The 23,436-nt window shown below is 35.8% G+C and overlaps 1 protein-coding gene across 2 annotated transcripts; it reads left to right on the plus strand.

Moving 5' to 3' along the window:
* Positions 1-1,949: 1,949 nt before the first annotated feature.
* On the plus strand, positions 1,950-22,842 carry LOC111790609 (clustered mitochondria protein-like). 2 transcript variants are annotated; one of them, XM_023671578.1, is made up of 30 exons: positions 1,950-2,146; positions 3,392-3,605; positions 4,386-4,447; positions 6,940-7,129; positions 7,202-7,345; positions 7,465-7,624; positions 7,724-7,917; positions 8,022-8,123; positions 10,013-10,148; positions 10,328-10,456; positions 10,711-11,107; positions 12,743-12,847; positions 13,083-13,201; positions 13,319-13,427; positions 13,511-13,636; positions 16,463-16,576; positions 16,660-16,830; positions 16,943-17,029; positions 17,609-17,740; positions 18,177-18,335; positions 18,629-18,697; positions 19,732-19,854; positions 19,906-19,941; positions 20,232-20,288; positions 20,378-20,418; positions 20,509-20,628; positions 21,129-21,438; positions 21,518-21,625; positions 21,713-21,784; positions 21,956-22,842. In XM_023671578.1, the coding sequence occupies exons 2-30, from the start codon at positions 3,401-3,403 to the stop codon at positions 22,412-22,414; spliced, it is 4,236 nt and encodes a 1,411-aa protein (XP_023527346.1). In that variant the 5' UTR covers positions 1,950-2,146; positions 3,392-3,400; the 3' UTR covers positions 22,415-22,842. The 2 variants fall into 2 exon arrangements, with proteins under 2 accessions (XP_023527346.1, XP_023527345.1); XM_023671577.1 differs by having other exon boundaries at positions 19,732-19,941.
* Positions 22,843-23,436: the final 594 nt, after the last annotated feature.

Below are 23,436 nucleotides of genomic sequence, written 5' to 3' on the forward strand. Positions count from 1 at the left end.
AAACTAACCACAAATCTTGGAAACAAATCAGTTAAATATTTAAACTAGATCCTTAGAAATACTCTAACTATTTTGACCTAATTAATTTCTTATAACAATCTTGAGCCTAAAGCTCTGATACCAAATGATAGGTGGAATAAATCCAAGGGAAAAGTCTGATGCCATAATAAGAAAATCACTGTAAGGGGAGTAAGATTCGGATTACTTGTTGATCGAATATTTCAAGACAAGAATACTTGTCTGAGATTTGAATCACTCCACAAGCAAGATCGATCATGTCTAGCTTGAATGATTCTTGTTGATCAAATTTCTCAAGACAAGAACACTTGTTTGAGATTCGAATCACTCCACAAGGAAGATTGATCATGTCAAGCTTCAATGATTTTACATGCAACATGCATGACTTTATATAGCCTCAAAATGAAAACTCTTAACCTTCCAGGTTTTGGAAGAGTTGTAACTTTCATAATTTATAACCATAATTAACCACTATTAATAAAATACAATAACTCTAAATTATTCTAAATTGTCACCCACCCAAAATTTATAACAATGAATATTTTTCTTCAATGTTGCATTAAGTTTCTAAAACTTCCCAAACCTTCGGACCTCACCAGGGAATTTGAGATGAGTTTTCTCTCTCCTTCTCGTTTTCTCTTTCTTGTTCCTTTCCCTTTGTTTTTCCTTGCATGTAAGCTCTGAAGCGTGTGGTAGGAGGTTTGTGGGTTGTTTGGAGTAGCGTGGGCGTCGGGTAGGGTGTGGCTGAGAGGGGTGCGAGAATTTCGGTGCCTTGCCAGAATTCTCCCTCATTTTTTGGCGACCGTTACACTCATGCTATCGAAAACCAACAAAAAGAAGAAGAGTATTTAATATTATAGTATATACGTCCATACATAACATATTAAATAAGTAATTCATACTCGTTCAACCTACCATGCATGAGGTTTCACATTAAGAATCATGGTCCAGTGAGACGATACACATAATGCTTCCTTACTTGTCGTGATATAAATTTCCTATGAGACGTGTATATATATATCATTCATGCTTATCATATACTACATCATGACGTGATTGTACTCAAATACAAACATGAATCAATAAACAACAAATACACGTATCAGTACAAGCTACGTGTTATTCATGCATAAATCAATTCATTCAACCCAGCTCGGAATCATTCCAATAATAAGTTCACTTGCAGTTTCAAGCTCAATTTTGTGTTCTTAAGTTTGCTTAGCAGAATGTTTCTAAATTTAGTTCATACAAATTCACTTACAATCGAGCTTATAGTTTATCCGCGACTCAACCTCACTTAATTAACCTAATGTTTACCAACCGTGTTAGAATATTATAAATTATTCAAAATAATAATTATACTATCATTTTTTAAAATATTATAAATAGAATTTTGTTAAATTTTATAGACAGAATATTATAAATAATAAGTTGCAATTAAAAGTTTAATATAATTTCAATATATTTTAATTTAAAATATATTTATATATTATAATATATAATAAATTAATTAATTACTCTGTAATATAAATATAGAGTATAGAGTAAATTAGCTTTAAACACGTGCCGCCGGGCTAGGGGCGAGTATATTCTCCGTCTTCACGTTCATTCATCTCATCAAAAAATCTATTCTTCACTCCCTCCAATGAAACGGAAATTTCTCACCTCTTGATTGGAGATGGATCGTCGCGTATTAAATGAACATACACAAGCGAACAAATATACGTTACATATATCTATAAATAATTATAGGTATCAAATTTATATATTTTTGTTATCAGAAAAAAAAAAAAAAAAATTTATTTTTAGAATTTGGGTATGAATTTAAATGTAATGGAAAGCAAAAGAATTAAAAATATATTTTAATTATTTTTATTTTATATATTTTTTTTTGTAACGATCAAACCTAAAGGCATGAAATTATAGGAATTAGTTGCAGAATGATTACAGGTTACCATTTTATGAAGGGCCAAACTTTAGCCGTCTGACACTTCCTCTATTACTCTCAGCCCCTCCTTAAACCTCAAAGACGGCATTGGCGTTTATCTCTGTAAACCTTTGAATCTCTCTTCATTCTCGGTTTCCTACAGCATCCTCTTTTGCTTAGTTTCAACAACTTAACATCGAGGTATACCTTTGAAACTATGGTGAATTTGCAGATGTTTCAATCAATTTTGACGAGTCGAAATGAGAACTGAAGAGCTCGTTTCCATCTGTTTTGCTGGATTTTCTTTGTTGTTGTTCTGTTCTGTTTGTGTCGATATGATTTCGATTTTGACGAGTGGAAATGAGAAGTGAAGAGCTCGTTTCCATCTGTTTTGCTGGATTTTCTTTGTTGTTGTTGTTCTGTTCTGTTTATGTCGATATGATTCGATTTTGACGAGTGGAAATGAGAACTGAAGAGCTCGGTTCCATCTGTTTTGCTGGATTTTCTTTGTTGTTGTTCTGTTCTGTTTATGTCGATATGATTGCATTTCTATTGCTGCTAAATCGGTCATTGCCTTTTTTATATACTCGATGTTTTCCACCTGCTCTCTGTAATATGTTTAGGTTGTCGGGTTTCATCTTTGGTTTTAATTAATGTGATATCCCAATGAATTAAGGCTTTTTACTTCTCAAAAAACATTATTGGCGGCGGGGAAGGTTAGTGACTAAGTTTCAGTTGCTCATTCTATAAGAAAAAGAGCGAGTTTCAGTTAGTAGTTTGATGATGCATGCTATTGCTTGGTATCTACCTATCCCACGCCGAAAAGTTATTAGGTGATTCTCTGTTGATAACTTTTTGGAAAGCTGGATAGAAAATTGTTGGTCCGAGTCTTCTTGGCTCTTTTGTATTCTTTTTATTTTTGCTCAACGAAAACTTGGTTTTTTTTTTTTTNTTTTTTTTTTTTTTTTTTTTTTTTTTTAATTGCTGAGATAGAGGCAATGAAATGAATTATGAAAACATAATGCTGGGAATCGTTTCGTTCGGTTTCCTATAGAGTTTTATACTATCCTTCCTTGTTTGGTTCATCAGAGAGCTACCTGTTTAAATAAAATCATGTATCATTTTATTAGCCTGTGGTAGGAATTGACCATTACTCTTTTTTCTCATTTATAAATTCTGATTCTCGATCAATATATTTGTTTCTTTATTGAAGCATAGTCGACTGAAGCCTGAAATGGGGTATTGTTTTTTTCTTTTGGAAGATTAGAGATGAGTGGCTAATTCTACAATTTCGAAGGAGCAAATATGCACGTTGATTCTATTGTTTATTTTTGAGCAGTCATATTTTCTTTCACATGGCAACTTGATGAGCTGTTTGAGTAATTATATTCCATAAGCTTTGCCATTTATAGTTTTTCATGATGTATAGTATTTCTGGAATGCTAGGAAGTATAAATGGCGGGAAAATCAAACAAAGGAAGGAATAGGAAAGGGGCACACCATGCTACTACACATTCTTCTGAGGTAGTAGTTTCTTCTGATGCTTCAGAAGTTGTTAATGGTGCTTTGGAGTCTAAAGCGGAGCCAGTTGGACCAGTTGAGGAATCATCAGACATTAAAGGATCTGAAACAGCTAATCCAGAAAATCAACCAAAGCAAGGTAGTTGTTTTCGTGATTAGTCCGATGAATCCTGTATTNTGGATTTTCTTTGTTGTTGTTCTGTTCTGTTTGTGTCGATATGATTTCGATTTTGACGAGTGGAAATGAGAAGTGAAGAGCTCGTTTCCATCTGTTTTGCTGGATTTTCTTTGTTGTTGTTGTTCTGTTCTGTTTATGTCGATATNTTAGTCCGATGAATCCTGTATTATGGAAAACTCTCATGAACATGGAATTGACATTAGTTGAGATTCTAGTCCTGAATTTTTTTCCCCTTAAAAATGAAAACATGAATGAAAATAAGCTGTAATGGAGCACCAAGCATGTGTGAGAAGTTTATCTCTTTCCATTGTGATATAGATTTTTGTAAAGAGAAACTGGAATTTTCCATATTTGGATTTCTTATTTGAAAGATTTGGAGCTTAATGAACAGGTTTCTTGTTTCAGAACAAGGGAGATATAAAAGCATGCTCTCATGCTATGACCCAATGTGCTCAATGTGGTTCAAAATATCTTTCACCGTCTGGTTTTCAAACGATAGTTCTTATGCACAAAATAACAATGAGTTCATGAAAAGTTCTGTTTCTTTCTCAAATTTTTATTACATGTCCTCCAGGGTTGAGCTTTTGGTCACTAGTTTGTATGTTTGTATTGTTCTCCGCCAACATACTCTATGAAGTGATGACATCCTTTCAAATTTGAATGTAACGTTGGACTTGATCACTAACTTTGATGTTGTATCTCATTCCTCTTTTTTTTTCTCCCTTACCAATCAATTTGCAGGGGAACTTAATCTTTATCCCATATCTGTCAAAACACAAAGTGGCGAAAAGCTTGAATTACAAGTAAGTCAATTTGAACATGTTAATATAGGTTGTCATATTCTTCATATTATTTATATGAAACTAATTGATTCCAAAGCTGTCCTAATTACTGCTTTCAGTGCAAGTAAAGAAGAAAATATACCTAATACTTGTTACATCTTTTTAGGATGTCTATTTTTGTATTAGTTTAAGTATTTATCATAAAAAAAAAAAAAAATTGTTTTGAAGCACCTTGTTGGACTTCTTTACCTTCTTTGGTTTAGTGGAAAAGGTGTTTATGTAAATAAGACACATTCCATTCAACAAAAAGGGAAAAGAAAATGGCGGTTGTGCCCCTCCCCCCCAATAAGCAATAAGGATCACCGGCATACATTAATTAGGAAAAGGAAACAATTAAAAAAATCCGCTGCTTGAAAATTTCACTTGAAGTTGAAAGAAAACTAAATCTAAGACTGGGTATTCTGTACTTGGAATAAAATTTGTTGAAATAGAAATGCCTAACAAATAGTTAAAACCACATCAATTTTCAAAAGCTTAAGTTTTTCTAACCATAGAGATGTAAAATGTTGGACACAAGTATCTTACATAAAGACTTGCATCTATAGAAAAATAAAGGAGTTTGTATTACGAGCATTAGTCTATTTTCATTAGTTCAATGGAAAGTTTTGTCTCTTGTAAAAAAAAAAAAGAAGATATACTAGAAGAATACTAGACCTCTCCATAATCAAGGCTCTAGTTTCATCAGAATCTAATACAAAAAATTTTGTTGACTACAAATTTGAGAAACAGTTTTCTTGATGGATGGAGCCAAAAGTCTAGAAACATTTTCTTTAATGCAATTTGGATTCAAAGTATTATCCTCGATGATTGGAGAAATTGTAGAGTGATGCACCTTTCTTTGAGTGTAGTGCTGGGGTAAGCTGCAATAGAACAATTCTTCACCTTTTGAACACTTAAAGACTTAGAAGACTCAAGCGCTCTAAGAGAACCACCAAAGGACATCTCATCAATAATACTAGTATTCACCTCTGAATTTTCCTTTGAAGCATGCCAAAAGTCTGGTGATTGAACTAATAAATCATCAAAAAGCGTGAACAACTATGCTGATGAGACTTTTATCTTCAATTATTGAGCTAATTCAAAGAATGTCCTACAAATTTGAACTATAAGAATTAAGACAACAGGAATATCAATTGGAACGATATCCCCGAATCAAAGAATTTTTTTTCCCTTTTTGGATTTGCAATTTCAATTATAGCAGGGATGAAACTATAAAGGTTCGTCTGAACATCAATGTAAGTTAATCTAACAAATATAGGATATGAAATGAAACCCGAATCAAACCACCAAAGAAATGTCCTATTGCGTCGAAAGTGTGCCTATTCCAATAATGAAGAGAGTTCGTGATTTTAATCCAACCTCCATAACCTGTGATGAATTCAAGTTTACTATGCTTGCTAATATCCCATTTTTCAATCTTCCAATGGAATGACCAATATTTGACCAATGACACAATGGACTAAGACCAACTCAAAAATTTGTACCTTCCAATTGAAGTAAAGTTTTATCATCCATAAAAGGATTAATCAAAAAATGGTTTCAAAGTGGACTTCATAGCCTTATGAATATCTTTCCAATCATCATGCACATTCAATCTAGAAGCCACCCGTAAAGAATTCCAGTTTAAATTAACAACTTCTTTATCTTTTCTTACTCAAAAAGAGGATTTGGAGATGGAGAGCTTTAGACAAAATAAATCTGCAACCAATAGAGGAGGGTTGAATGAATTCACAATGTCCATGAAGAAATTTATGTTGCATTCCCAAGGTTGATAATCCTTGTAGCAAAGCTTCTCAAATTTCATAATATAATCTCTCAACATATCCAAAAAAAGTAAGTCAACTGCGCTTAAGGAAACCACAAGGAATACTAGTCATCTTCCGTCCACCAGATATTGACCATACAATACAATCAATAATTGCTTCAGAAGAAAACCAATGTTCCTGGATTCTAGTAGTACCAAACTCATCTCTATCTTGTTTGAAAAAATCTAAGGCTCGAAGTGAAACATCATTTCAACCATGGCTTTCTCTAACCAACGATGGTGAGAGAATGAAAGAGGAATAACTGACTTGAATTCTATGTCTTCCATAAAGAAGAACTCACTTTCAAACCAAATACAATAATAACTCTTATCAATTCAACAACTACTACGATGCATTGGAAACCCAAAGCAAACTAACAGACGGATGAAGAAAATCCAGAACTGAAGGGCAACTAACTACTGATCGCTTATGAACAAGCTGACGAGGCACAAACCTTCAGAAAGTGATTGCCTGTTATGAGTTTTCTTCCATGCTTGCAATTTATTGTTCAAATCAGTGGTCTAACTGGCAATTTGGTACCTTCAGACATTTAATTTTTCATCTCAGCTACCTTTTTTTAGATAAGACGTCTCAGCAACCTATTGCCTAATGAAATGCATAAACTTGTTTTCTTCAATGAATTTGCAGCTCAATCCAGGAGACTCTGTTATGGACATTAGACAGTTCCTTCTTGATGCTCCTGAGGCTTGCTATTTCACATGCTATGACTTATTGTTGCACACAAAGGATGGTTCCACTTTCCAACTAGAAGATTATAATGAAATTTCTGAAGTAGCTGATATTACAGTTGGTGGTTGCTCGTTAGAGATGGTACCTGGTATGAGAATTTCTATTTTATTTCAAGTGATAGGCGATCTATTTCTGGTCTCTCAGGTATTTGTTTTCACAGCATTATATGATGATAGATCGATAAGGGCCCATGTTCATCGTACCAAAGACATGCTTTCCCTTTCCACTCTTCATGCTTCGCTGTCAACATCTCTTGCATTAGAGTATGAACTTGCTCAGAAAAATGCAGCAGCAACTACAGGAGGTTTGGATGTTCAGCTCCTTGAGTTTGTTTCCTTTATTGGCTTGTTATGTATTGTAAACATGTTTTATCGTTTGGGAGATTTCATTATAAGAAGGCTTTTGGATTCTAATGTGATTTAGACATTGCGGGCAAAACAAAGGTCCCAGAGCTTGATAGCCTTGGTTTCCTGGAAGATGTTTCTGGTTCGCTTGGCAGTTTTCTATCATCATCCTCGAAAGAAGTAAGATGTGTAGAGAGCATTGTGTTTTCATCCTTCAATCCTCCTCCAAGCTATAGAAGGTAAACTTAAGCGATCTCTTTTTACATGCTCATTTGAAGATTGTTGCTTTTGTTGGTCCATTGGATGCTCACGAACAACACATCTTATGCTACTTCCAGGCTCACTGGAGATTTGATATACTTGGATGTGATTACATTGGAGGGTAATAAGTTCTGTATAACGGGAACTGCAAAAAAGTTTTATGTCAACTCAAGCACAGGAAATGTTCTTGACCCAAAGCCATATAAAACTAATTATGAAGCTAGTACTCTGGTTGGGCTGTTGCAAAAGATTAGCTCGAAATTCAAAAAAGGTAGAGCAACACTTGATCACTGTTCACTGGAACCATCCAATTGGTGAAAACTATTCCATTCTGATTGATATATAAACTCTCACATTTTCTTCTTTTGTCTAAAGCTTTCCGTGAAGTTCTGGAACAGAGAGCCTCTGCACATCCTTTTGAAAATGTTCAATCTTTGTTGCCCCCAAATTCGTGGCTTGGTGTCTATCCCGTGCCTGGTGAGTTGCTTCATCCCTTGAATCCAGTTCGTCCTCTTTTTTAGCGCCTTAAAGCATGATATAGCAGATCATTATCTTCTATTCACAAGTGCTGGGATACCAAACCTTCTACTTCGATTCTTTGAAGAACATTCCATTTTATATGTTGCCTTTGATGATTGATTTAATTTATTCCACCTTAAGACTTCTTTATTTATCCTTTACATCAATTTATTAATAAATAAGCTCCTTGTCACCGCCAACGTTGGTCTAGTGATCATTGGGGCGAATATAAAGTAAAAGAAGTTAATGGCTAATCAATGGGCTCAGCCTACCGTCTAAGGTTTTAATATCATATGAGTGCCTTTGACAACCAAATGGGATAGAGTCAAGGTGGTTCTCCAATGAGATTAGTCCTACACATGATTTATTTGGTCTCTGAACTTTCAAAAGTTAACAAGTCATTGAATTCAACTATATGAAGTATTTCCATGAAATTAAAAAAATTTCTATTAGATTCTTAGACTTTCAATTTTATGTCCATTAAGTTCCTAAACTTTAAAAAGTATCTAATAGATCCTTAAACTTTCAATTTTGTAATTTGGATGTAATAGGTTTTTTTACCTATTACACGCGCACACACACACAGATATATATATATATATTTATTTATTTATTTTATGTATCTTCCAAGTATAAAATTGAAATTTTAGGGTATAGTTTAATTTTATATCTAATATATCAATTATCAAATAATTTTATATCAAAGGCATCAAAATTTAAAATTTAGGTACCCATTAGACCCAAGCTCTTAAGTTTTTAGGGACTTATTAGACTTAAAATTAAACTTTCAAGACCTATTATGCCCTTTTGAAAGTTTAGGGATCAAAATAAATACAAACCTGAAAGTCNACAACCAAATGGGATAGAGTCAAGGTGGTTCTCCAATGAGATTAGTCCTACACATGATTTATTTGGTCTCTGAACTTTCAAAAGTTAACAAGTCATTGAATTCAACTATATGAAGTATTTCCATGAAATTAAAAAAATTTCTATTAGATTCTTAGACTTTCAATTTTATGTCCATTAAGTTCCTAAACTTTAAAAAGTATCTAATAGATCCTTAAACTTTCAATTTTGTAATTTGGATGTAATAGGTTTTTTTACCTATTACACGCGCACACACACACAGATATATATATATATATTTATTTATTTATTTTATGTATCTTCCAAGTATAAAATTGAAATTTTAGGGTATAGTTTAATTTTATATCTAATATATCAATTATCAAATAATTTTATATCAAAGGCATCAAAATTTAAAATTTAGGTACCCATTAGACCCAAGCTCTTAAGTTTTTAGGGACTTATTAGACTTAAAATTAAACTTTCAAGACCTATTATGCCCTTTTGAAAGTTTAGGGATCAAAATAAATACAAACCTGAAAGTCAAGGGACTAAACCAGTAATTTAACCTAAAAAATAATGAACTCAATGTAAAAATATTGAATAACTATTGTTCTCCATGCCATTCTTAAAAAGTTCCAAATTCACGTATCAGTATCTTGATGGAAATAAAAGTTATCAAATTGATATGTTAAATTGGTTAATGGTTAATTAATATCATTAACTTAGAGATAGCATTAGTATTTAGACTATACTATCTTATATGCATGGCTGCTTTATGCTATAATTATTTTGAATAGCTCATTCGTTGAAAATGTAATAGTTACATGATATGTGAGCTAGATAAAGATAGTTTTGAACCTCTAGTAAATTTATGTGCAAAAAGACATTGTACTTTCTGCAAATTGCTGTTATTTCTTTTCGAAATAGCTTGTTTTGCTTCTTGATCTCTGTTTCAATTGTTTGATGTAATTAATTCTATTTGTGTTTTATTTTTGTAGACCATAAGCGTGATGCAGCCAGGGCAGAAGATGCACTAACACTCTCCTTTGGTAGTGAGCTGATTGGCATGCAACGGGATTGGAATGAGGAGTTGCAGTCTTGTCGGGAGTTTCCTCATACAACTCCGCAGGAAAGGTATAGTTACCTCTTTGTTAATAGGCCTGCCTTTGCCTCTTTGTTTCTGTGATCAATTCTTAACAAAGGCTATATGATGCAGGGTTTTGCGTGATAGGGCTCTCCACAAAGTAACTTCAGACTTTGTCGATGCAGCTATTCGTGGTGCTATTGGAGTCATCAACAGATGCATAANGCAGGGTTTTGCGTGATAGGGCTCTCCACAAAGTAACTTCAGATTTCGTCGATGCAGCTATCCGTGGTGCTATTGGAGTCATCAACAGATGCATACCCCCAATAAATCCAACCGATCCAGAATGCTTTCACATGTTAGTTGTTAGAAGAAACTTCCTAGGCAGGAAGGCCAACTTTAGTTCCACATCGTCATGCAAATAGCTGCTTCCTGCTGCATTCCTTATTGAAGCCTTTATTTATACATTAGATAGTTAATAAATATATTGTGTGCATGTCATGATAGGCTGGCTCGTTAATCTGAATGTTGAATTTATAACCAATCATTTTGTTTGTTACAATTTCATGAGTCATTGAATTGATATTGAGCTATACCTTCATTGAATTTTAGGTATGTACACAACAATATTTTCTTCAGCTTTGCTGTGGATGCGGACCTTGAACACATATCCAAGAGATCTGCGTCTGATGGTAATTCAAAAAACCAGGGCACAAGCTCTTTACATGGTCCTTCGGAGAGGGCTATTGATCGTTCATTGCACGGTGACATTGTACTTTCTTATGGTGAAAGATGTAATTCACGTGGTACTTTGGAAGTTAATGGTATAACTGAATCTTCACCTGATGGTTCAACTGAGATTCAGTTGACTGAGAGTGAGCAAGCTACATATGCCTCTGCAAATAACGATTTGAAAGGCACACAAGCATATCAGGAAGCAGATGTCCCTGGGCTTTACAACCTTGCCATGGCAATCATTGATCACAGGGGTCATAGAGTGGTAGCTCAGGTAAGCTTATCATTTATTGATGTTAATTTCTGCTTCATTACTCTCTCCTCCTGCTTGCAAGGTTTACTTCAATCTCCTTGGAATACTGTGTTTGTGCTTACCCTCTTTTATTTTTCAACAAGGACCAGAATGGAGTGGATTACCATATATCTGTTTAGGATGTGAACCAAAGTCAAAATCAAAATCCATGGGATTGGGGATGAAGGATGATAACATGTTTTCCTTTGTTCCAGTTCTGATGCTGGGTTTAATGGGTTTATTTGGGATAATTATAATTATTTGTTAAGATAATTTTGGGGTCAAGTTTAGGTCTTTTTTCTGTGTTTTTGTTTTTTATTTCAAAAAAATTAAAGTCAGGATTGATAACTATTTTGATTTCTGTCTTTAGTTTTTCATTGTTAACCCATTCGGTTTAGACTTTTGAATTTTGAAACAGTTTTGTTGAATTAATTTTAAGAGCCAAAAAGGAAGTTTTGGTTTTGCAAAATCTCACCTTTTCAGTATTATATTTAACTCGTAGGAACCCTCCTCTCCCTCTACCACATATCTCTAACTTATCTCTCGTTAGTAGATAACAGAGGTCTCATTTGGTGGTTTAAGATGTTGTGTCAGACCTTTTGGATCTAAGAGGTTTTGGTGTTGGCAACTAGAGGCTTCATAAGTACGCACCTTTTTCCTGAATGGCCATGGAATTTCCCTTTAGAGACGAACTCTCTATGATATTGGGTTATTATGAGCCAGTACGAGCCTCATCCATTTGAGTGGACCTCGAGTAAGGGGATAGTGACACTTTCAGGAGCCCTTGGAAAGTGATATTTTTTGGGATTCCCTTATGTTCTCAGTTTGTGAAATGCTTTGTGGGGAATGATTTTAGCACTTATTTTTTTGGAAGACATCGGGTTAGGCTGAATCTTGTCACTTTCATTATTCCTTCTTCGCCTACTTCTTCAACTCCATTGGGCTTCCGTTGTTCTTTGTCCAATAGGGAAACAATGGATGTAGTGGATCTTCTTTCTTTGTTGGGTTTGTGTTTGCCCTCAGGGATGGGGATTATTGTATCTAGTGTCCCCTGGGTTCTCTTGTAGTTGTTATTTCCATTTTCAATGCGACCTCTCTCCCTCTGGGCGTCCTTCTTTCTCCTTGCCATGGAAGTTTAAAATTCTAAAAAAGGTTAAACTCTTTGGTTGGCACGGTGAATACCAAGGATCGTGTTTTGAGGCATTCTGCCTTGTGGTGGGCTTCAGTAGTGCATCCTCTATAAGAATTTGTCAGAAGACTTGGATCATATCTTTTGGGGTTGTTGGTTTGCTCATTCTATCTGGGACAATTTTAATAACTGTCCCAGCTTCTCTCTCTAGTGTCTCACTATAGCTTTTATTTCCCCTTCGGTTATCTCTCATCCTAAAATTATTCTCTAACTTCTCAACATTTCTCTTTGCACTGGTGAAATGGTACGATGTTTAGCTTAGCATGCCTGTTTCATAAATGGTTAACCGAGTTTAGGGGCAATGGTATTACTGTCTCTGTTGCCCTTTAGCATCTTATTTTACAATATCCTTATAGTTCTCTGATTTTGTATGCTTTGCTTGTTTCGGCATTGTTTCTGATTAGCTATAATCCACTTTTCTGCTGTAGAGTGTTCTTCCTGGCATTCTTCAAGGGGACAAATCCGACTCTCTTCTGTATGGTTCTGTTGACAATGGTAAAAAAATCAACTGGAATGAAGAATTCCATGCCAAGGTGAGGGAGCAGACATTAATCATTTCAATAATTATTTTTCATTAAATTACATTATTTTTTATTGTCTACTTCAGGAAAGGTCTCATTCATTCAACAATATATAGTAATTTTGTAGGGATATTACTTCTATTGGAGTTATGTCTTTGTTCTTAATATTTGTTGATCTTCTAGTGTGCCCTTTTTTTGGTTTAATAATATCTCCTTACTATAAGTGCCAAGCAATGTTTATGCCTAGGTGTTGGAAGCTGCCAAACGTCTGCATTTAAAGGAACACTCTGTCCTCGATGCATCTGGGAATGTTTTCAAGTTAGCTGCACCGGTGGAATGCAAGGGCATTGTAGGTAGTGATGACAGGTGATTTCTTAGACCTGAAGCATTATTAGCTGTACCTTTAGCTTTCCTGTCCTTTTGTTTTCGGCTACTTGATTAAGTTAGCTATTGTATTGTCTGAGACAATAATCTATTTTTTAGGCATTATCTTCTTGACTTAATGAGAGTAACTCCCCGTGATGCAAACTATACTGGGCCAGGATCTCGATTTTGTATTCTAAGACCAGAGCTTATTACTGCGTTTTGCCAGGTATGTCAAAAAGAACTGGTGGAAAAATTGTGTCTTTATGTTTTCATGTTATTTATATATAAAGTTTCTTTTCTTGTGAGAAGGCCCAAGCTGCAGATCAGCTAAAATCCAAGGTTGAGTGTGAAGGAGCTAGCATAGTTGATTCTCCTCAAGTGGCTGATGGTGGAAAACAAGAGGAGGAAGTCTCAGCTGTAACTAGTGTTGGAAGTGTATGTATTACTTCCTGTTTATTATTTACATTACTATTGTCTTAAACCAAACAAAGTTTTTGCTTAATGGCATTTGTGGGTTGGAATTTGACAAGTAATAGTGTTGGAATACCTTCACTCCCACTCCTTTTTTTGTTTTCTTCTTTTTCAAATTAAAAATAACGTCAAGCGAACTATCATTGAGAATCAAGTAGTGTAACAAATACGTTGTGGCATACTATGTGCTGTTGTGAAGAAGTCATGGTGGAATAGTGCTTTAGTGGTTGATGGGCTTTATATTTCTCCTCTTAGGATAATTAGATCTTGCTTCAATGGTCAAAATTGGGTTCTACACGTGCATAGGTACAAATGTAAGTACATGGTTTACCATCAATGTCCTAGAAACTTCNATGGTCAAAATTGGGTTCTACACGTGCATAGGTACAAATGTAATTACATGGTTTACCATCAATGTCCTAGAAACTTCATAGGAATGCTATTAAGGTACACTAGTAATTAGTTAGAAAAGTTGTTAGTGTATTTGATTATAAATAGAGGGGTAAGAAAGGGAGAAATGATGCCTTATTTTGGTAGTTAGGGGTTGAGAGAGATCTCAAGAGAGGTGAGTCCAAGTACCTCGAAACACTTATTTATTTTGTAAGTTTTCATCCTTTATATTTCAATATACCTTGAAATACTTGATAGGAATACACAGAATGCAACAGAAATGCCCAACCAAGAATGGAAACTTTCACAAAATCCTGTCGAAAGTGTTGGTTCTTCCATGAGTAACCTGCCAGACAAAGAACTTCACCTTTTCTTGGATTTTACTTTCCAAAAAATCGAGAACACAAACTTCCTAGGAGGGGAAGGATCCACTAAATAAAGAAAATAAGATCCACAGGAGAAGCCCACAGAAGGACTAAGAATTTACAGCCGAAAATCCTCTCCCCAGCCTAAGCTTGAAGTCTACCGCTAAAGAAAGGAGAGTTGTAATTGTTGTCATTTCCTTATTGGACCACGAATGGTGGAACCCAAACGAAAGAGACAATGAGCTCCTTGAGTGAGTCAAAACTTTAGAAACACAACCTAGGCGGAGGAACTCACAAAAAAAGGTCTAGATATTATAAGTTTCTTTTAAAAAATCATAGTGAATGTGTGACTTTGTTTGGCATAGTTTCTTTGAGGTGTTTCCGCTTTAGCTTTGTAAGCTCTCAGAGTTGTAGGTAGTCAACCAAGGAACTTATCCTCCGNTCATAGTGAATGTGTGACTTTGTTTGGCATAGTTTCTTTGAGGTGTTTCCGCTTTAGCTTTGTAAGCTCTCAGAGTTGTAGGGAGTCAACCAAGGAACTTCTCCTCCATTCGCCCTTTCATGAGAAATGGTTGTTTTGGTGGCAGGCTATGATTTGTACTATTTTATGGTGTTTGTGGGTCGAGAGAAATAATAGAATCTTCAGGGTGAAAGTTCTTTCGACAATGTTTGGTCCTTTGTTAGATTCTTTCTTTCTCTTTCGACGATGTTTGGCCCCTTGTCGCTAGAACTCATTTTACTTGATTGGAGCCCCTTCTTGTAGTTGGCTCCTTTTTTGGTAGGATTTTTCTTTTTGTATGATCATGTATTCTTTCATTTGTTTTCCTTGCAAATAAGGTTTCTCGTTATCTATACACGCGCACATATAAATCATATTCAATGTGTAATCTTTAATAACTGTTTTTTAATAATTTTTGTTTCTCTTGCTGCCCTATTCTTAATTTTTTATGACCTCAATGGTGATTATGATTTTAGGATTATGATTTTGTTAGCTCTCTGTAGAATCAGTTCCTTAAGCTTTTTAAGGTTGCATCAACAAGTAATTGCAGGTATTGTTTGATTTTTGAGGAGGTGCTTTTGAACCCCGTTTTCTGTGGCAAATAAAGGGTTCTTTGGCAGTTTTGTTTTTTGCCATGTTGTGGGGCATTTGGCTTGAGAGGAACTCTAGAATTTTTTATGGGGCGGAGAGGTTGGAGGAGTATCTTTGAAATTTAATTAGGTTGAATTCTTCTTTATGGGTGTGTTATTAGAATTTTTTGTAGTTACCAGCTTAGTGTTGTTCTTTTGGATTAGCTCATTTTTTGTAATCGGGCATGGGGACTGGTTATTTTGTTGGGTTTGTTTTATGTATGCCTTTCAAGTATTGGTTTGCCTTGAGTATTTATAATTCAAGGCTTACAAGGTTGTGAGTGCTTGCTAATCATTCCAACATTTGTAGTGATTTTACTTCAATTCTACATTTCTTTTTTTTATTTTTTACAAAAATTGATTTATTTTTGGCAAATAGAAAACTTGACTTCAAAGGTTGATGGAGGCTCTTAAAAAAGGTAATTTAAAGATTCAATCTGTTGGTTTAGCAAATCTACTTTTCATTTAGGTTTAGCTAAGCTTCTACAGTTTAAATGAACTTGGACTTCCTGCCGAGTTGTCCAGCCTCGACCCTTCATTGTGCATATCAAATATTCCGAATTTGAAAAACAAGAAGCTTTTTGGAAAAGTTCTCTCTTGCAGGGATAAATAATGAAGAATTCATAAGTTCTTGCAAAAATGCTGCAATCAGTACATATGAGTAGCAAAGGAGTCTCCTGTCATGCATATGATCATTTGATTAATTTTCCCAATCGCTGTATTTATCTGTATTTCTTCTTGGATTTGGATGGTGGATTTGCAGGTCAATTTATTCTTCTTATTTGCGATTTTGTGAATGTCAGTTTTATGCTTTTTTCTTTATGATCTTTCATTGTATCAATGGATGAAAATCCAAGTGATTGGATCTTGGTAAATATTTGAGAAATCTGAATTATGTTGCTTTTAGGATACTAGCAAGGACAAGAAGACCGAGGATCTCAAAGAGAGCTCACAATCACAGAATGAAATCTTTTTTAATCCTAATGTCTTAACTGAGTTTAAGTTGGCTGGGAGTGAAGAGGTAAGATCTGAACTTGCATACCTTTTGCCTGGCAGTTATTTAGAGGCCCATGTTCTCAGTTCTCTTACTCTTGCATTCACCAGGAGATTGAAGAAGACAAAAATAATGTGAGGGGAGCCAGTATGTTCCTCACAGATGTTGTGCTTCCAAAATTCATTCAAGATCTCTGCACACTGGAAGTCTCACCAATGGATGGCCAGACCTTGACTGAGGCACTCCATGCTCAGGGAATTAATGTTCGGTATATAGGAAAAGTGAGCATGCTTAGACATGACATAACGATATCATTGATCAGTTTGATGACCTTGTCTTGGTGGTATGCCCATGAATAGAGATTTTGACGATCTTTGTAACTCTTTTCAACAGGTTGCTGAGGGCACTAAACATTTACCCCATTTATGGGACCTTTGTTCTAATGAGATTGCAGTTAGATCTGCAAAGCACATTCTTAAGGTGCTAAATCTAACTCCTCCTTTTCTTACTATGAATATAGTGTAAGTCTCTTTTTTTTCAAACTGAGAAAAGGCATGCTACGGAGGGCATTACAACGAATTTTTATGGATTCCATCTTTGATACACAGGTTATTCAATCTGGCTATTTGTGGCTTTTAAGGCATAATGTGTTATGTTCTAATACTCAATGCCGAACTATCTTTTTAGAACTAGTTGCATGATATTGATCAACATAGATAAGAACATTTTTTGTTAGCCTTTTTTCATTCCTTGACAAAAGTGAGTTTAGTATTATCTGCATCGTGTCATTCTGCATCTAAACTGAGTGATACTATTGATTTTGGTCTACTCTTTATGCTTCTGTCATTAAATGACCTATTGATAAATAGTTTCTTGTGGGAAACAATGATGATTAGCATTTTCATTTTCACGATGTTTGAGTACTTGAGAATATGAGGTTGCCTAATAAATCCAGAGAACTTATCCCCCACTCGTACTTTCTCTCTTACTTTCCAAAAAAACAACTCATTTCATTCGTTGATTTAGTAGTATCTCACACTAGTATTACTCATTGTACAGGATGTTTTGAGAGATACTGAAGATCATGACTTAGGGATGGCACTTTCACATTTCTTCAATTGTTTCTTTGGAAGTTGTCAAGTACTTGCTACAAAAGCAGCTAGTAATATTCAGTCCAGAACCCCAAAGAAGGTTTGTTCAAAGCAGATATTTGTGTCTAGATGAAACTATATTATTGTTCACTATTCCCATTCCCTGGGCTAATATTAAATATTCTTTTAGCTTAAATTTTATTCGACCCTGTTTGTTTAGCTGTTAATGTATGAAGCTATTAGTATATACTTATCTTAAAAAGAAATGATTATTGTTTTAGCATTTACTTCAAACATGCAATTGTTTGGTGACGTGTGTAAATTGAAAAGGGGATGTAAAGCCTAAAGAACCCTTTCTGCACATGCCAAGAGGTACCTCATTACAGCTAATAAAACTATATTTCAGTAATTCTTGAGAAAGATGAAGGGCAAAATCAAAAGGTTATGTGGCTGCTAAAAAACTCTCTCGGTACTCTAATACACCTACTTCTAAATTAGCTAAAGTTGATTTCTTGTGTTGTACATTTATATTGCAGGACCAAGTGGGTCACCATCATTCTTCCGGAAAAAATTTAAGGGGACAAGCCAGATGGAAAGGTAGAACACTTGCAAAAAAGAGTCAATCCTCATATATGAGTGTTAGCTCAGATTCTCTTTGGGCTGACATTCGAAATTTTGGAAAGCTCAAATATCAGGTGATCTTTACATGAAACGACTCCCACATACTTCCCCATATGATATTATCTCAAAGGCTCAAACTATGTTTTTTCATCTTTTTTGGGCTGTCTTAGCCTCCGAAGTCTTGCCTGCAATTAGTGATAGGAACAGGTGTTTTGCCATTCCTATCATTTAGTTTTTCCATTGTTTTTAATGAAAATTCTGTTTCTTCATAGACTTGTTATAAGCTTGTCTTTCATTTAATAATGATTTTAAAAAAAATCAAGTAGGCATTTATGTAATTTCTTATGATGAAATACTTTCAATGCAGTTTGACTTACCGGAGGATGCACGGTCGCGTGTGAAGAAAGTTTCTGTTGTGCGGAGCCTTTGCCATAAGGTTATTATCCATTCAATTATTTAATTCCAAAGTGCATCTTATATATATTTCAATTTTTATTTGGTTGCTCTGCACTTTGCTTGGTGTGTATTAGCACTTATGGAGAATTACAACAATAGAATCCTTGCAGAAATTCCCTAATTGGTGTGTGTTGTATAGATAAAATATTGGGGATGTTCACTTATACACTACGTTGTTCCCTTGAGTTTTGGTGGATTTTTTAGATGTGAGATCCCACATTGGTTGGAGAAGGAAATAAAGTATTCCTTATAAGGGTGTGGAAGCCTCTCCTTGGTAGATGCGTTTTAAAACTGTGAGGGGAAGTCCAGAAGGGAAAGCCCANAGGAAATAAAGTATTCCTTATAAGGGTGTGGAAGCCTCTCCTTAGTAGATGCGTTTTAAAACTTTGAGGGGAAGTCCAGAAGGGAAAGCCCAAAGAGGACAATATCTGTTATCGATGGGCTTGGGCTGTTACAAATGTATCCAAGCCAGACACACAGCGGTGTGCCAATGAGGACGTTGGGCCCCCTAAGGAGTGAATTTTGAGATCCCACATTGGTTGGAGAGGGGAACAAAACATTCCTTATAAGGGTGTGGAAACCTCTCCCTAGTAGACGTGTTTTAAAACCTTGAGGGAAAGTCCAAAAATGATAATATCTGCTAGCAGTGGGCTTGGGTGGCTGCATTAGATGTTACACCTATGACTTAATGGTGAAAATGCAGATATTAATATTAAAATCAANCCCTAGTAGACGTGTTTTAAAACCTTGAGGGAAAGTCCAAAAAGGATAATATCTGCTAGCGGTGGGCTTGGGCGGCTGCATTAGATGTTACACCTATGACTTATCGGTGAAAATGCAGATATTAATATTAAAATCAATCACCTTATTGCATAATTATAACTCTTAAAAGGAAGAAATTTACAACTCCAAGTTAGAAATTAGTTTGATTCTTTTACCAGATTTCAGTTTTTGAACTTTTGAGATGCCTATTGGATTAATGATTTTCTTAACAATACAATGGGTTCTTAACAGGTCGGAATCACAGTTGCTGCTAGGAAGTATGATTTAAGTTCTGCTGCACCTTTCCAGACATCAGATATCTTGAATCTCCAACCTGTTGTTAAGCATTCAATTCCTGTATGTTCAGAAGCGAAGGATCTCGTTNCTGTTGTTAAGCATTCAATTCCTGTATGTTCAGAAGCGAAGGACCTCGTCGAAACAGGAAAGCTGAAGTTGGCAGAGGTCAGCAATAATGATGTCACCTTTTAAAATTACATTGGTTTGCTTGAATTAAAGCTGAATTCAGTTCCTTAAACAATATTCCACTATATCATTATATACTTTTTTTTGGAAAACTAAATTTTAAATGGTCAAGGAGTTGACTTGTCGTATACTGCTCTTGACGAACTTAGAACTAAACAAGAAAAATAGCTAATCATTTGTATTTGCAAAGAGACCTGAATCATAATGTCTGGTTGTAGAAAATTTGATTGATTGATTGATTATTGATTATTGATTATATTGTTCTTCAGGGGATGCTTAGCGAAGCCTATGCATTATTTTCAGAAGCAGTCTCGATACTTCAGCAGGTAATGACTTATGCATTCTTTAGCATTGTCTGCTGAAAGAATCCTGTTAGTGCATAATCTCAACAATTTAAAAAACTCCTTTGTTACAGGTTACTGGTCCAATGCATCGAGAGGTTGCCAATTGTTGCCGGTAGACATCAGGACTATTCTGGCATACAAATTTTGTCATTAGCACATGATTATGATATGGAAACTAATCTTTTCCTTTTTAAAATTTTAGGTACCTAGCTATGGTTTTGTATCATGCAGGAGACATGGCCGGAGCCATAGTCCAACAGCACAAGGAACTGATTATAAATGAACGTTGTTTGGGTTTGGATCATCCTGACACAGCCCACAGGCATTTCCACTTCCTTGCTTCAGTTTTGATTAACTAATTGAATCAAGGGTTCTAGGATGTTGAACATAAGATTTATAGTTTTTTTAGTACCTAGAAATCCTCCAATCTGTGTGAATGAGATAATTTGATGGGTTTTTCAGTTGCATCTGGCACTTCTCAATCTTGGCCCATACGTGGCCGGATGGGTGCAACTTGAGGGTCGCCCCTTGTCTATCTTGACGTGTGGGGGTCACAACCTACTTTCTCTCAGTGAGGTTGTGACACTCTCCCACTTCCTAGTTATCGTCTTCGATGACTTGCTTGGGGGCACAATCGTATCACCAATTGTGACACTATACACCTAAATAAAAATTAAATATATGATTTATAGTATCCAACAAATTAGTCCAATGCTAATGATTATGTCGGTTGTTTCCCGTCTCTGTATCCATGCGTGTATGTTGTCTTCTAAATTTGTTTGCATTTCTTTTTTCTGATATAAATTTTGTTTGCTTCTGTAGTTACGGTAATATGGCTCTTTTCTACCATGGACTTAACCAAACAGAACTTGCACTACGACACATGTCTCGAGCATTGCTGCTGCTTGGTTTATCGTCTGGTCCTGACCATCCTGATGTTGCTGCAACTTTCATAAATGTTGCAATGATGTACCAGGATATTGGAAAGATGAACACAGCTCTTCGTTATTTGCAAGAAGCGTTGAAGAAAAACGAAAGACTTCTAGGCGAGGAACATATTCAAACTGCTGTTTGTTACCATGCTCTTGCTATTGCATTCAATTGTATGGGTGCCTTTAAGCTGTCCCACCAGGTAATTCCTTGAACAGAAATGGTGAATAATATTTGACATCCGTTGTAATGTATGACTAAGATTTCGTCTCTCACGGCAGCACGAAAAGAAAACCTACGATATACTCGTCAAACAATTGGGTGAAGAAGATTCGCGGACGCAAGATTCAGAAAATTGGATGAAGACATTTAAGATGCGTGAGGTTCAGGTAAGTCGAAAGATGTTAAAAAATGAAGGTTAGAGCTACCGAGAAAACCTCTTTTGTCCTTTAACAATATAGATTGTATTTTGACAGATGAATGCTCAGAAACAGAAGGGCCAAACTCTGAATGCTGCCTCGGCTCAGAAGGCCATCGATATTCTTAAGGTACTAGGCCACTGTTACCATTGGCCATGCGACTCTCTGGCATCTTATAAAGCTCGAGATTGACTCGGGGGGGTTTTTGTTATATTTTCCCCTTTTCGTTCTTGTAATCGTTTCTTGTTCAATGGGGGTATTATACAAAATTCAAAGGCTTTATTTCTGAATACCTTGCAGTCTCATCCAGACTTAATGCACGCATTTCAAGCTGCTGGATCTGGCATTTCTGGAGGTGCTATCAACAAATCCCTCAATGCTGCTATTATTGGTGAAACTCTCCCGCGAGGTAGGGGTGTAGACGAGAGAGCTGCTCGCGCCACAGCTGAAGCAAGAAAGAAAGCTGCAGCTCGAGGCCTCTTGATACGTCAATCAGGCGTCCCAGTTCAAGCTATGCCACCACTTACCCAAGTGCTCAATATCATCAATTCTGGCGTGACACCAGACGCAGCGGATAGTAGCGAAACAGATGGTGAGAAGAAAGGAGTTAACGCCAACCCCGCTACTAACAACACTCAGGTGGATGGAAAGCAAGATCAGTTGCCTTCAGCACAAGATCAGGCCCCGGTTGGATTAGGCTCCGGCTTAGCTTCCTTGGATGCCAAGAAACAAAGACCGAAATCGAAAGCTGCAGCTTGAGTGTTGAAACTTTTTGTTAGATTGGCCAGAGGATAAATAATTTATTTGAGATAGGGAGGAAACTCTCTAATTGGCCAATAATGAATGACACTTCTGGGTCCATTTGAGTAAAGAGTTCAGCTTAGTTTTAGCAATTGGCTGCTAAAAATTAGTTTTAGATGGGCCAATGCAGTACAGGTATTCCATTTTTTTCAATCCTTTCCCAATAATTAGAGTCGTTCAAGAGGGATTTTGAGCACATTTTTATTTTATTCAGTCAGTTATAATGTTGGTAGAACATCTGGGTTCGTTTGTACTGTTATGTAATATGATATGATCTTCATCTCATATTACCTTAATGTGCCAAGCTTAGCAATTTAAAGGCAGTGTCTGTTCTTTCAACCTGCTAATCCATATATGAAGTTGTGTTAGCTGGTTTTATTAGTTCATTTGGCAGATTGTTGTATAATGGAAGCTTGGGATTCGGAAGTTCTATTTAGTTTTGTAGATGGAGGTAGGGGTTGCCTAATGTTCGACCACTTAATAGCAGGGGTTTGATCCCCGCCCAACGCTACCTAGGGCGGCCCTCAATGATATATATTGGCTTCTGTTGGGTCAGATCTCCGCCCAACGTTACCAAGTTGTCCTCTATGATATTTACTGGCTTTTGTTGGGTCAAATCTCTGTCCAATGTTGTTACCTAAGGCAGTTCTCAATATATATATATATATATACTAGCTTTTGTTGGGTTAGATCCCCACCCATCGTTACCTAAGACAGTCCTCAATGATATATATATATTAGGCTTTTTTTGGGTCAGATCCCCGCCCAACCCCCGCCCAATGTTACCTAAGGCATTCCTCAGTGATGTATACTCTTTTGTTGGGTTAGATCCTCATCCAACGTTATCTAAGGCGGCCATCAATGATATATACTGGCTTTTGTTGGGTTGGATCTCCGTCCAACGTTATCTTACGCGGTCCTCCATTTCCATCAAATTTGGTGTTCAAATTGTAGTTTTGAAAAGCGTTCTCAGCGACCGA

Source organism: Cucurbita pepo, chromosome LG03 (genome assembly GCF_002806865.2).
Source record: "Cucurbita pepo subsp. pepo cultivar mu-cu-16 chromosome LG03, ASM280686v2, whole genome shotgun sequence".
Classification (NCBI taxonomy): domain Eukaryota; kingdom Viridiplantae; phylum Streptophyta; class Magnoliopsida; order Cucurbitales; family Cucurbitaceae; genus Cucurbita; species Cucurbita pepo.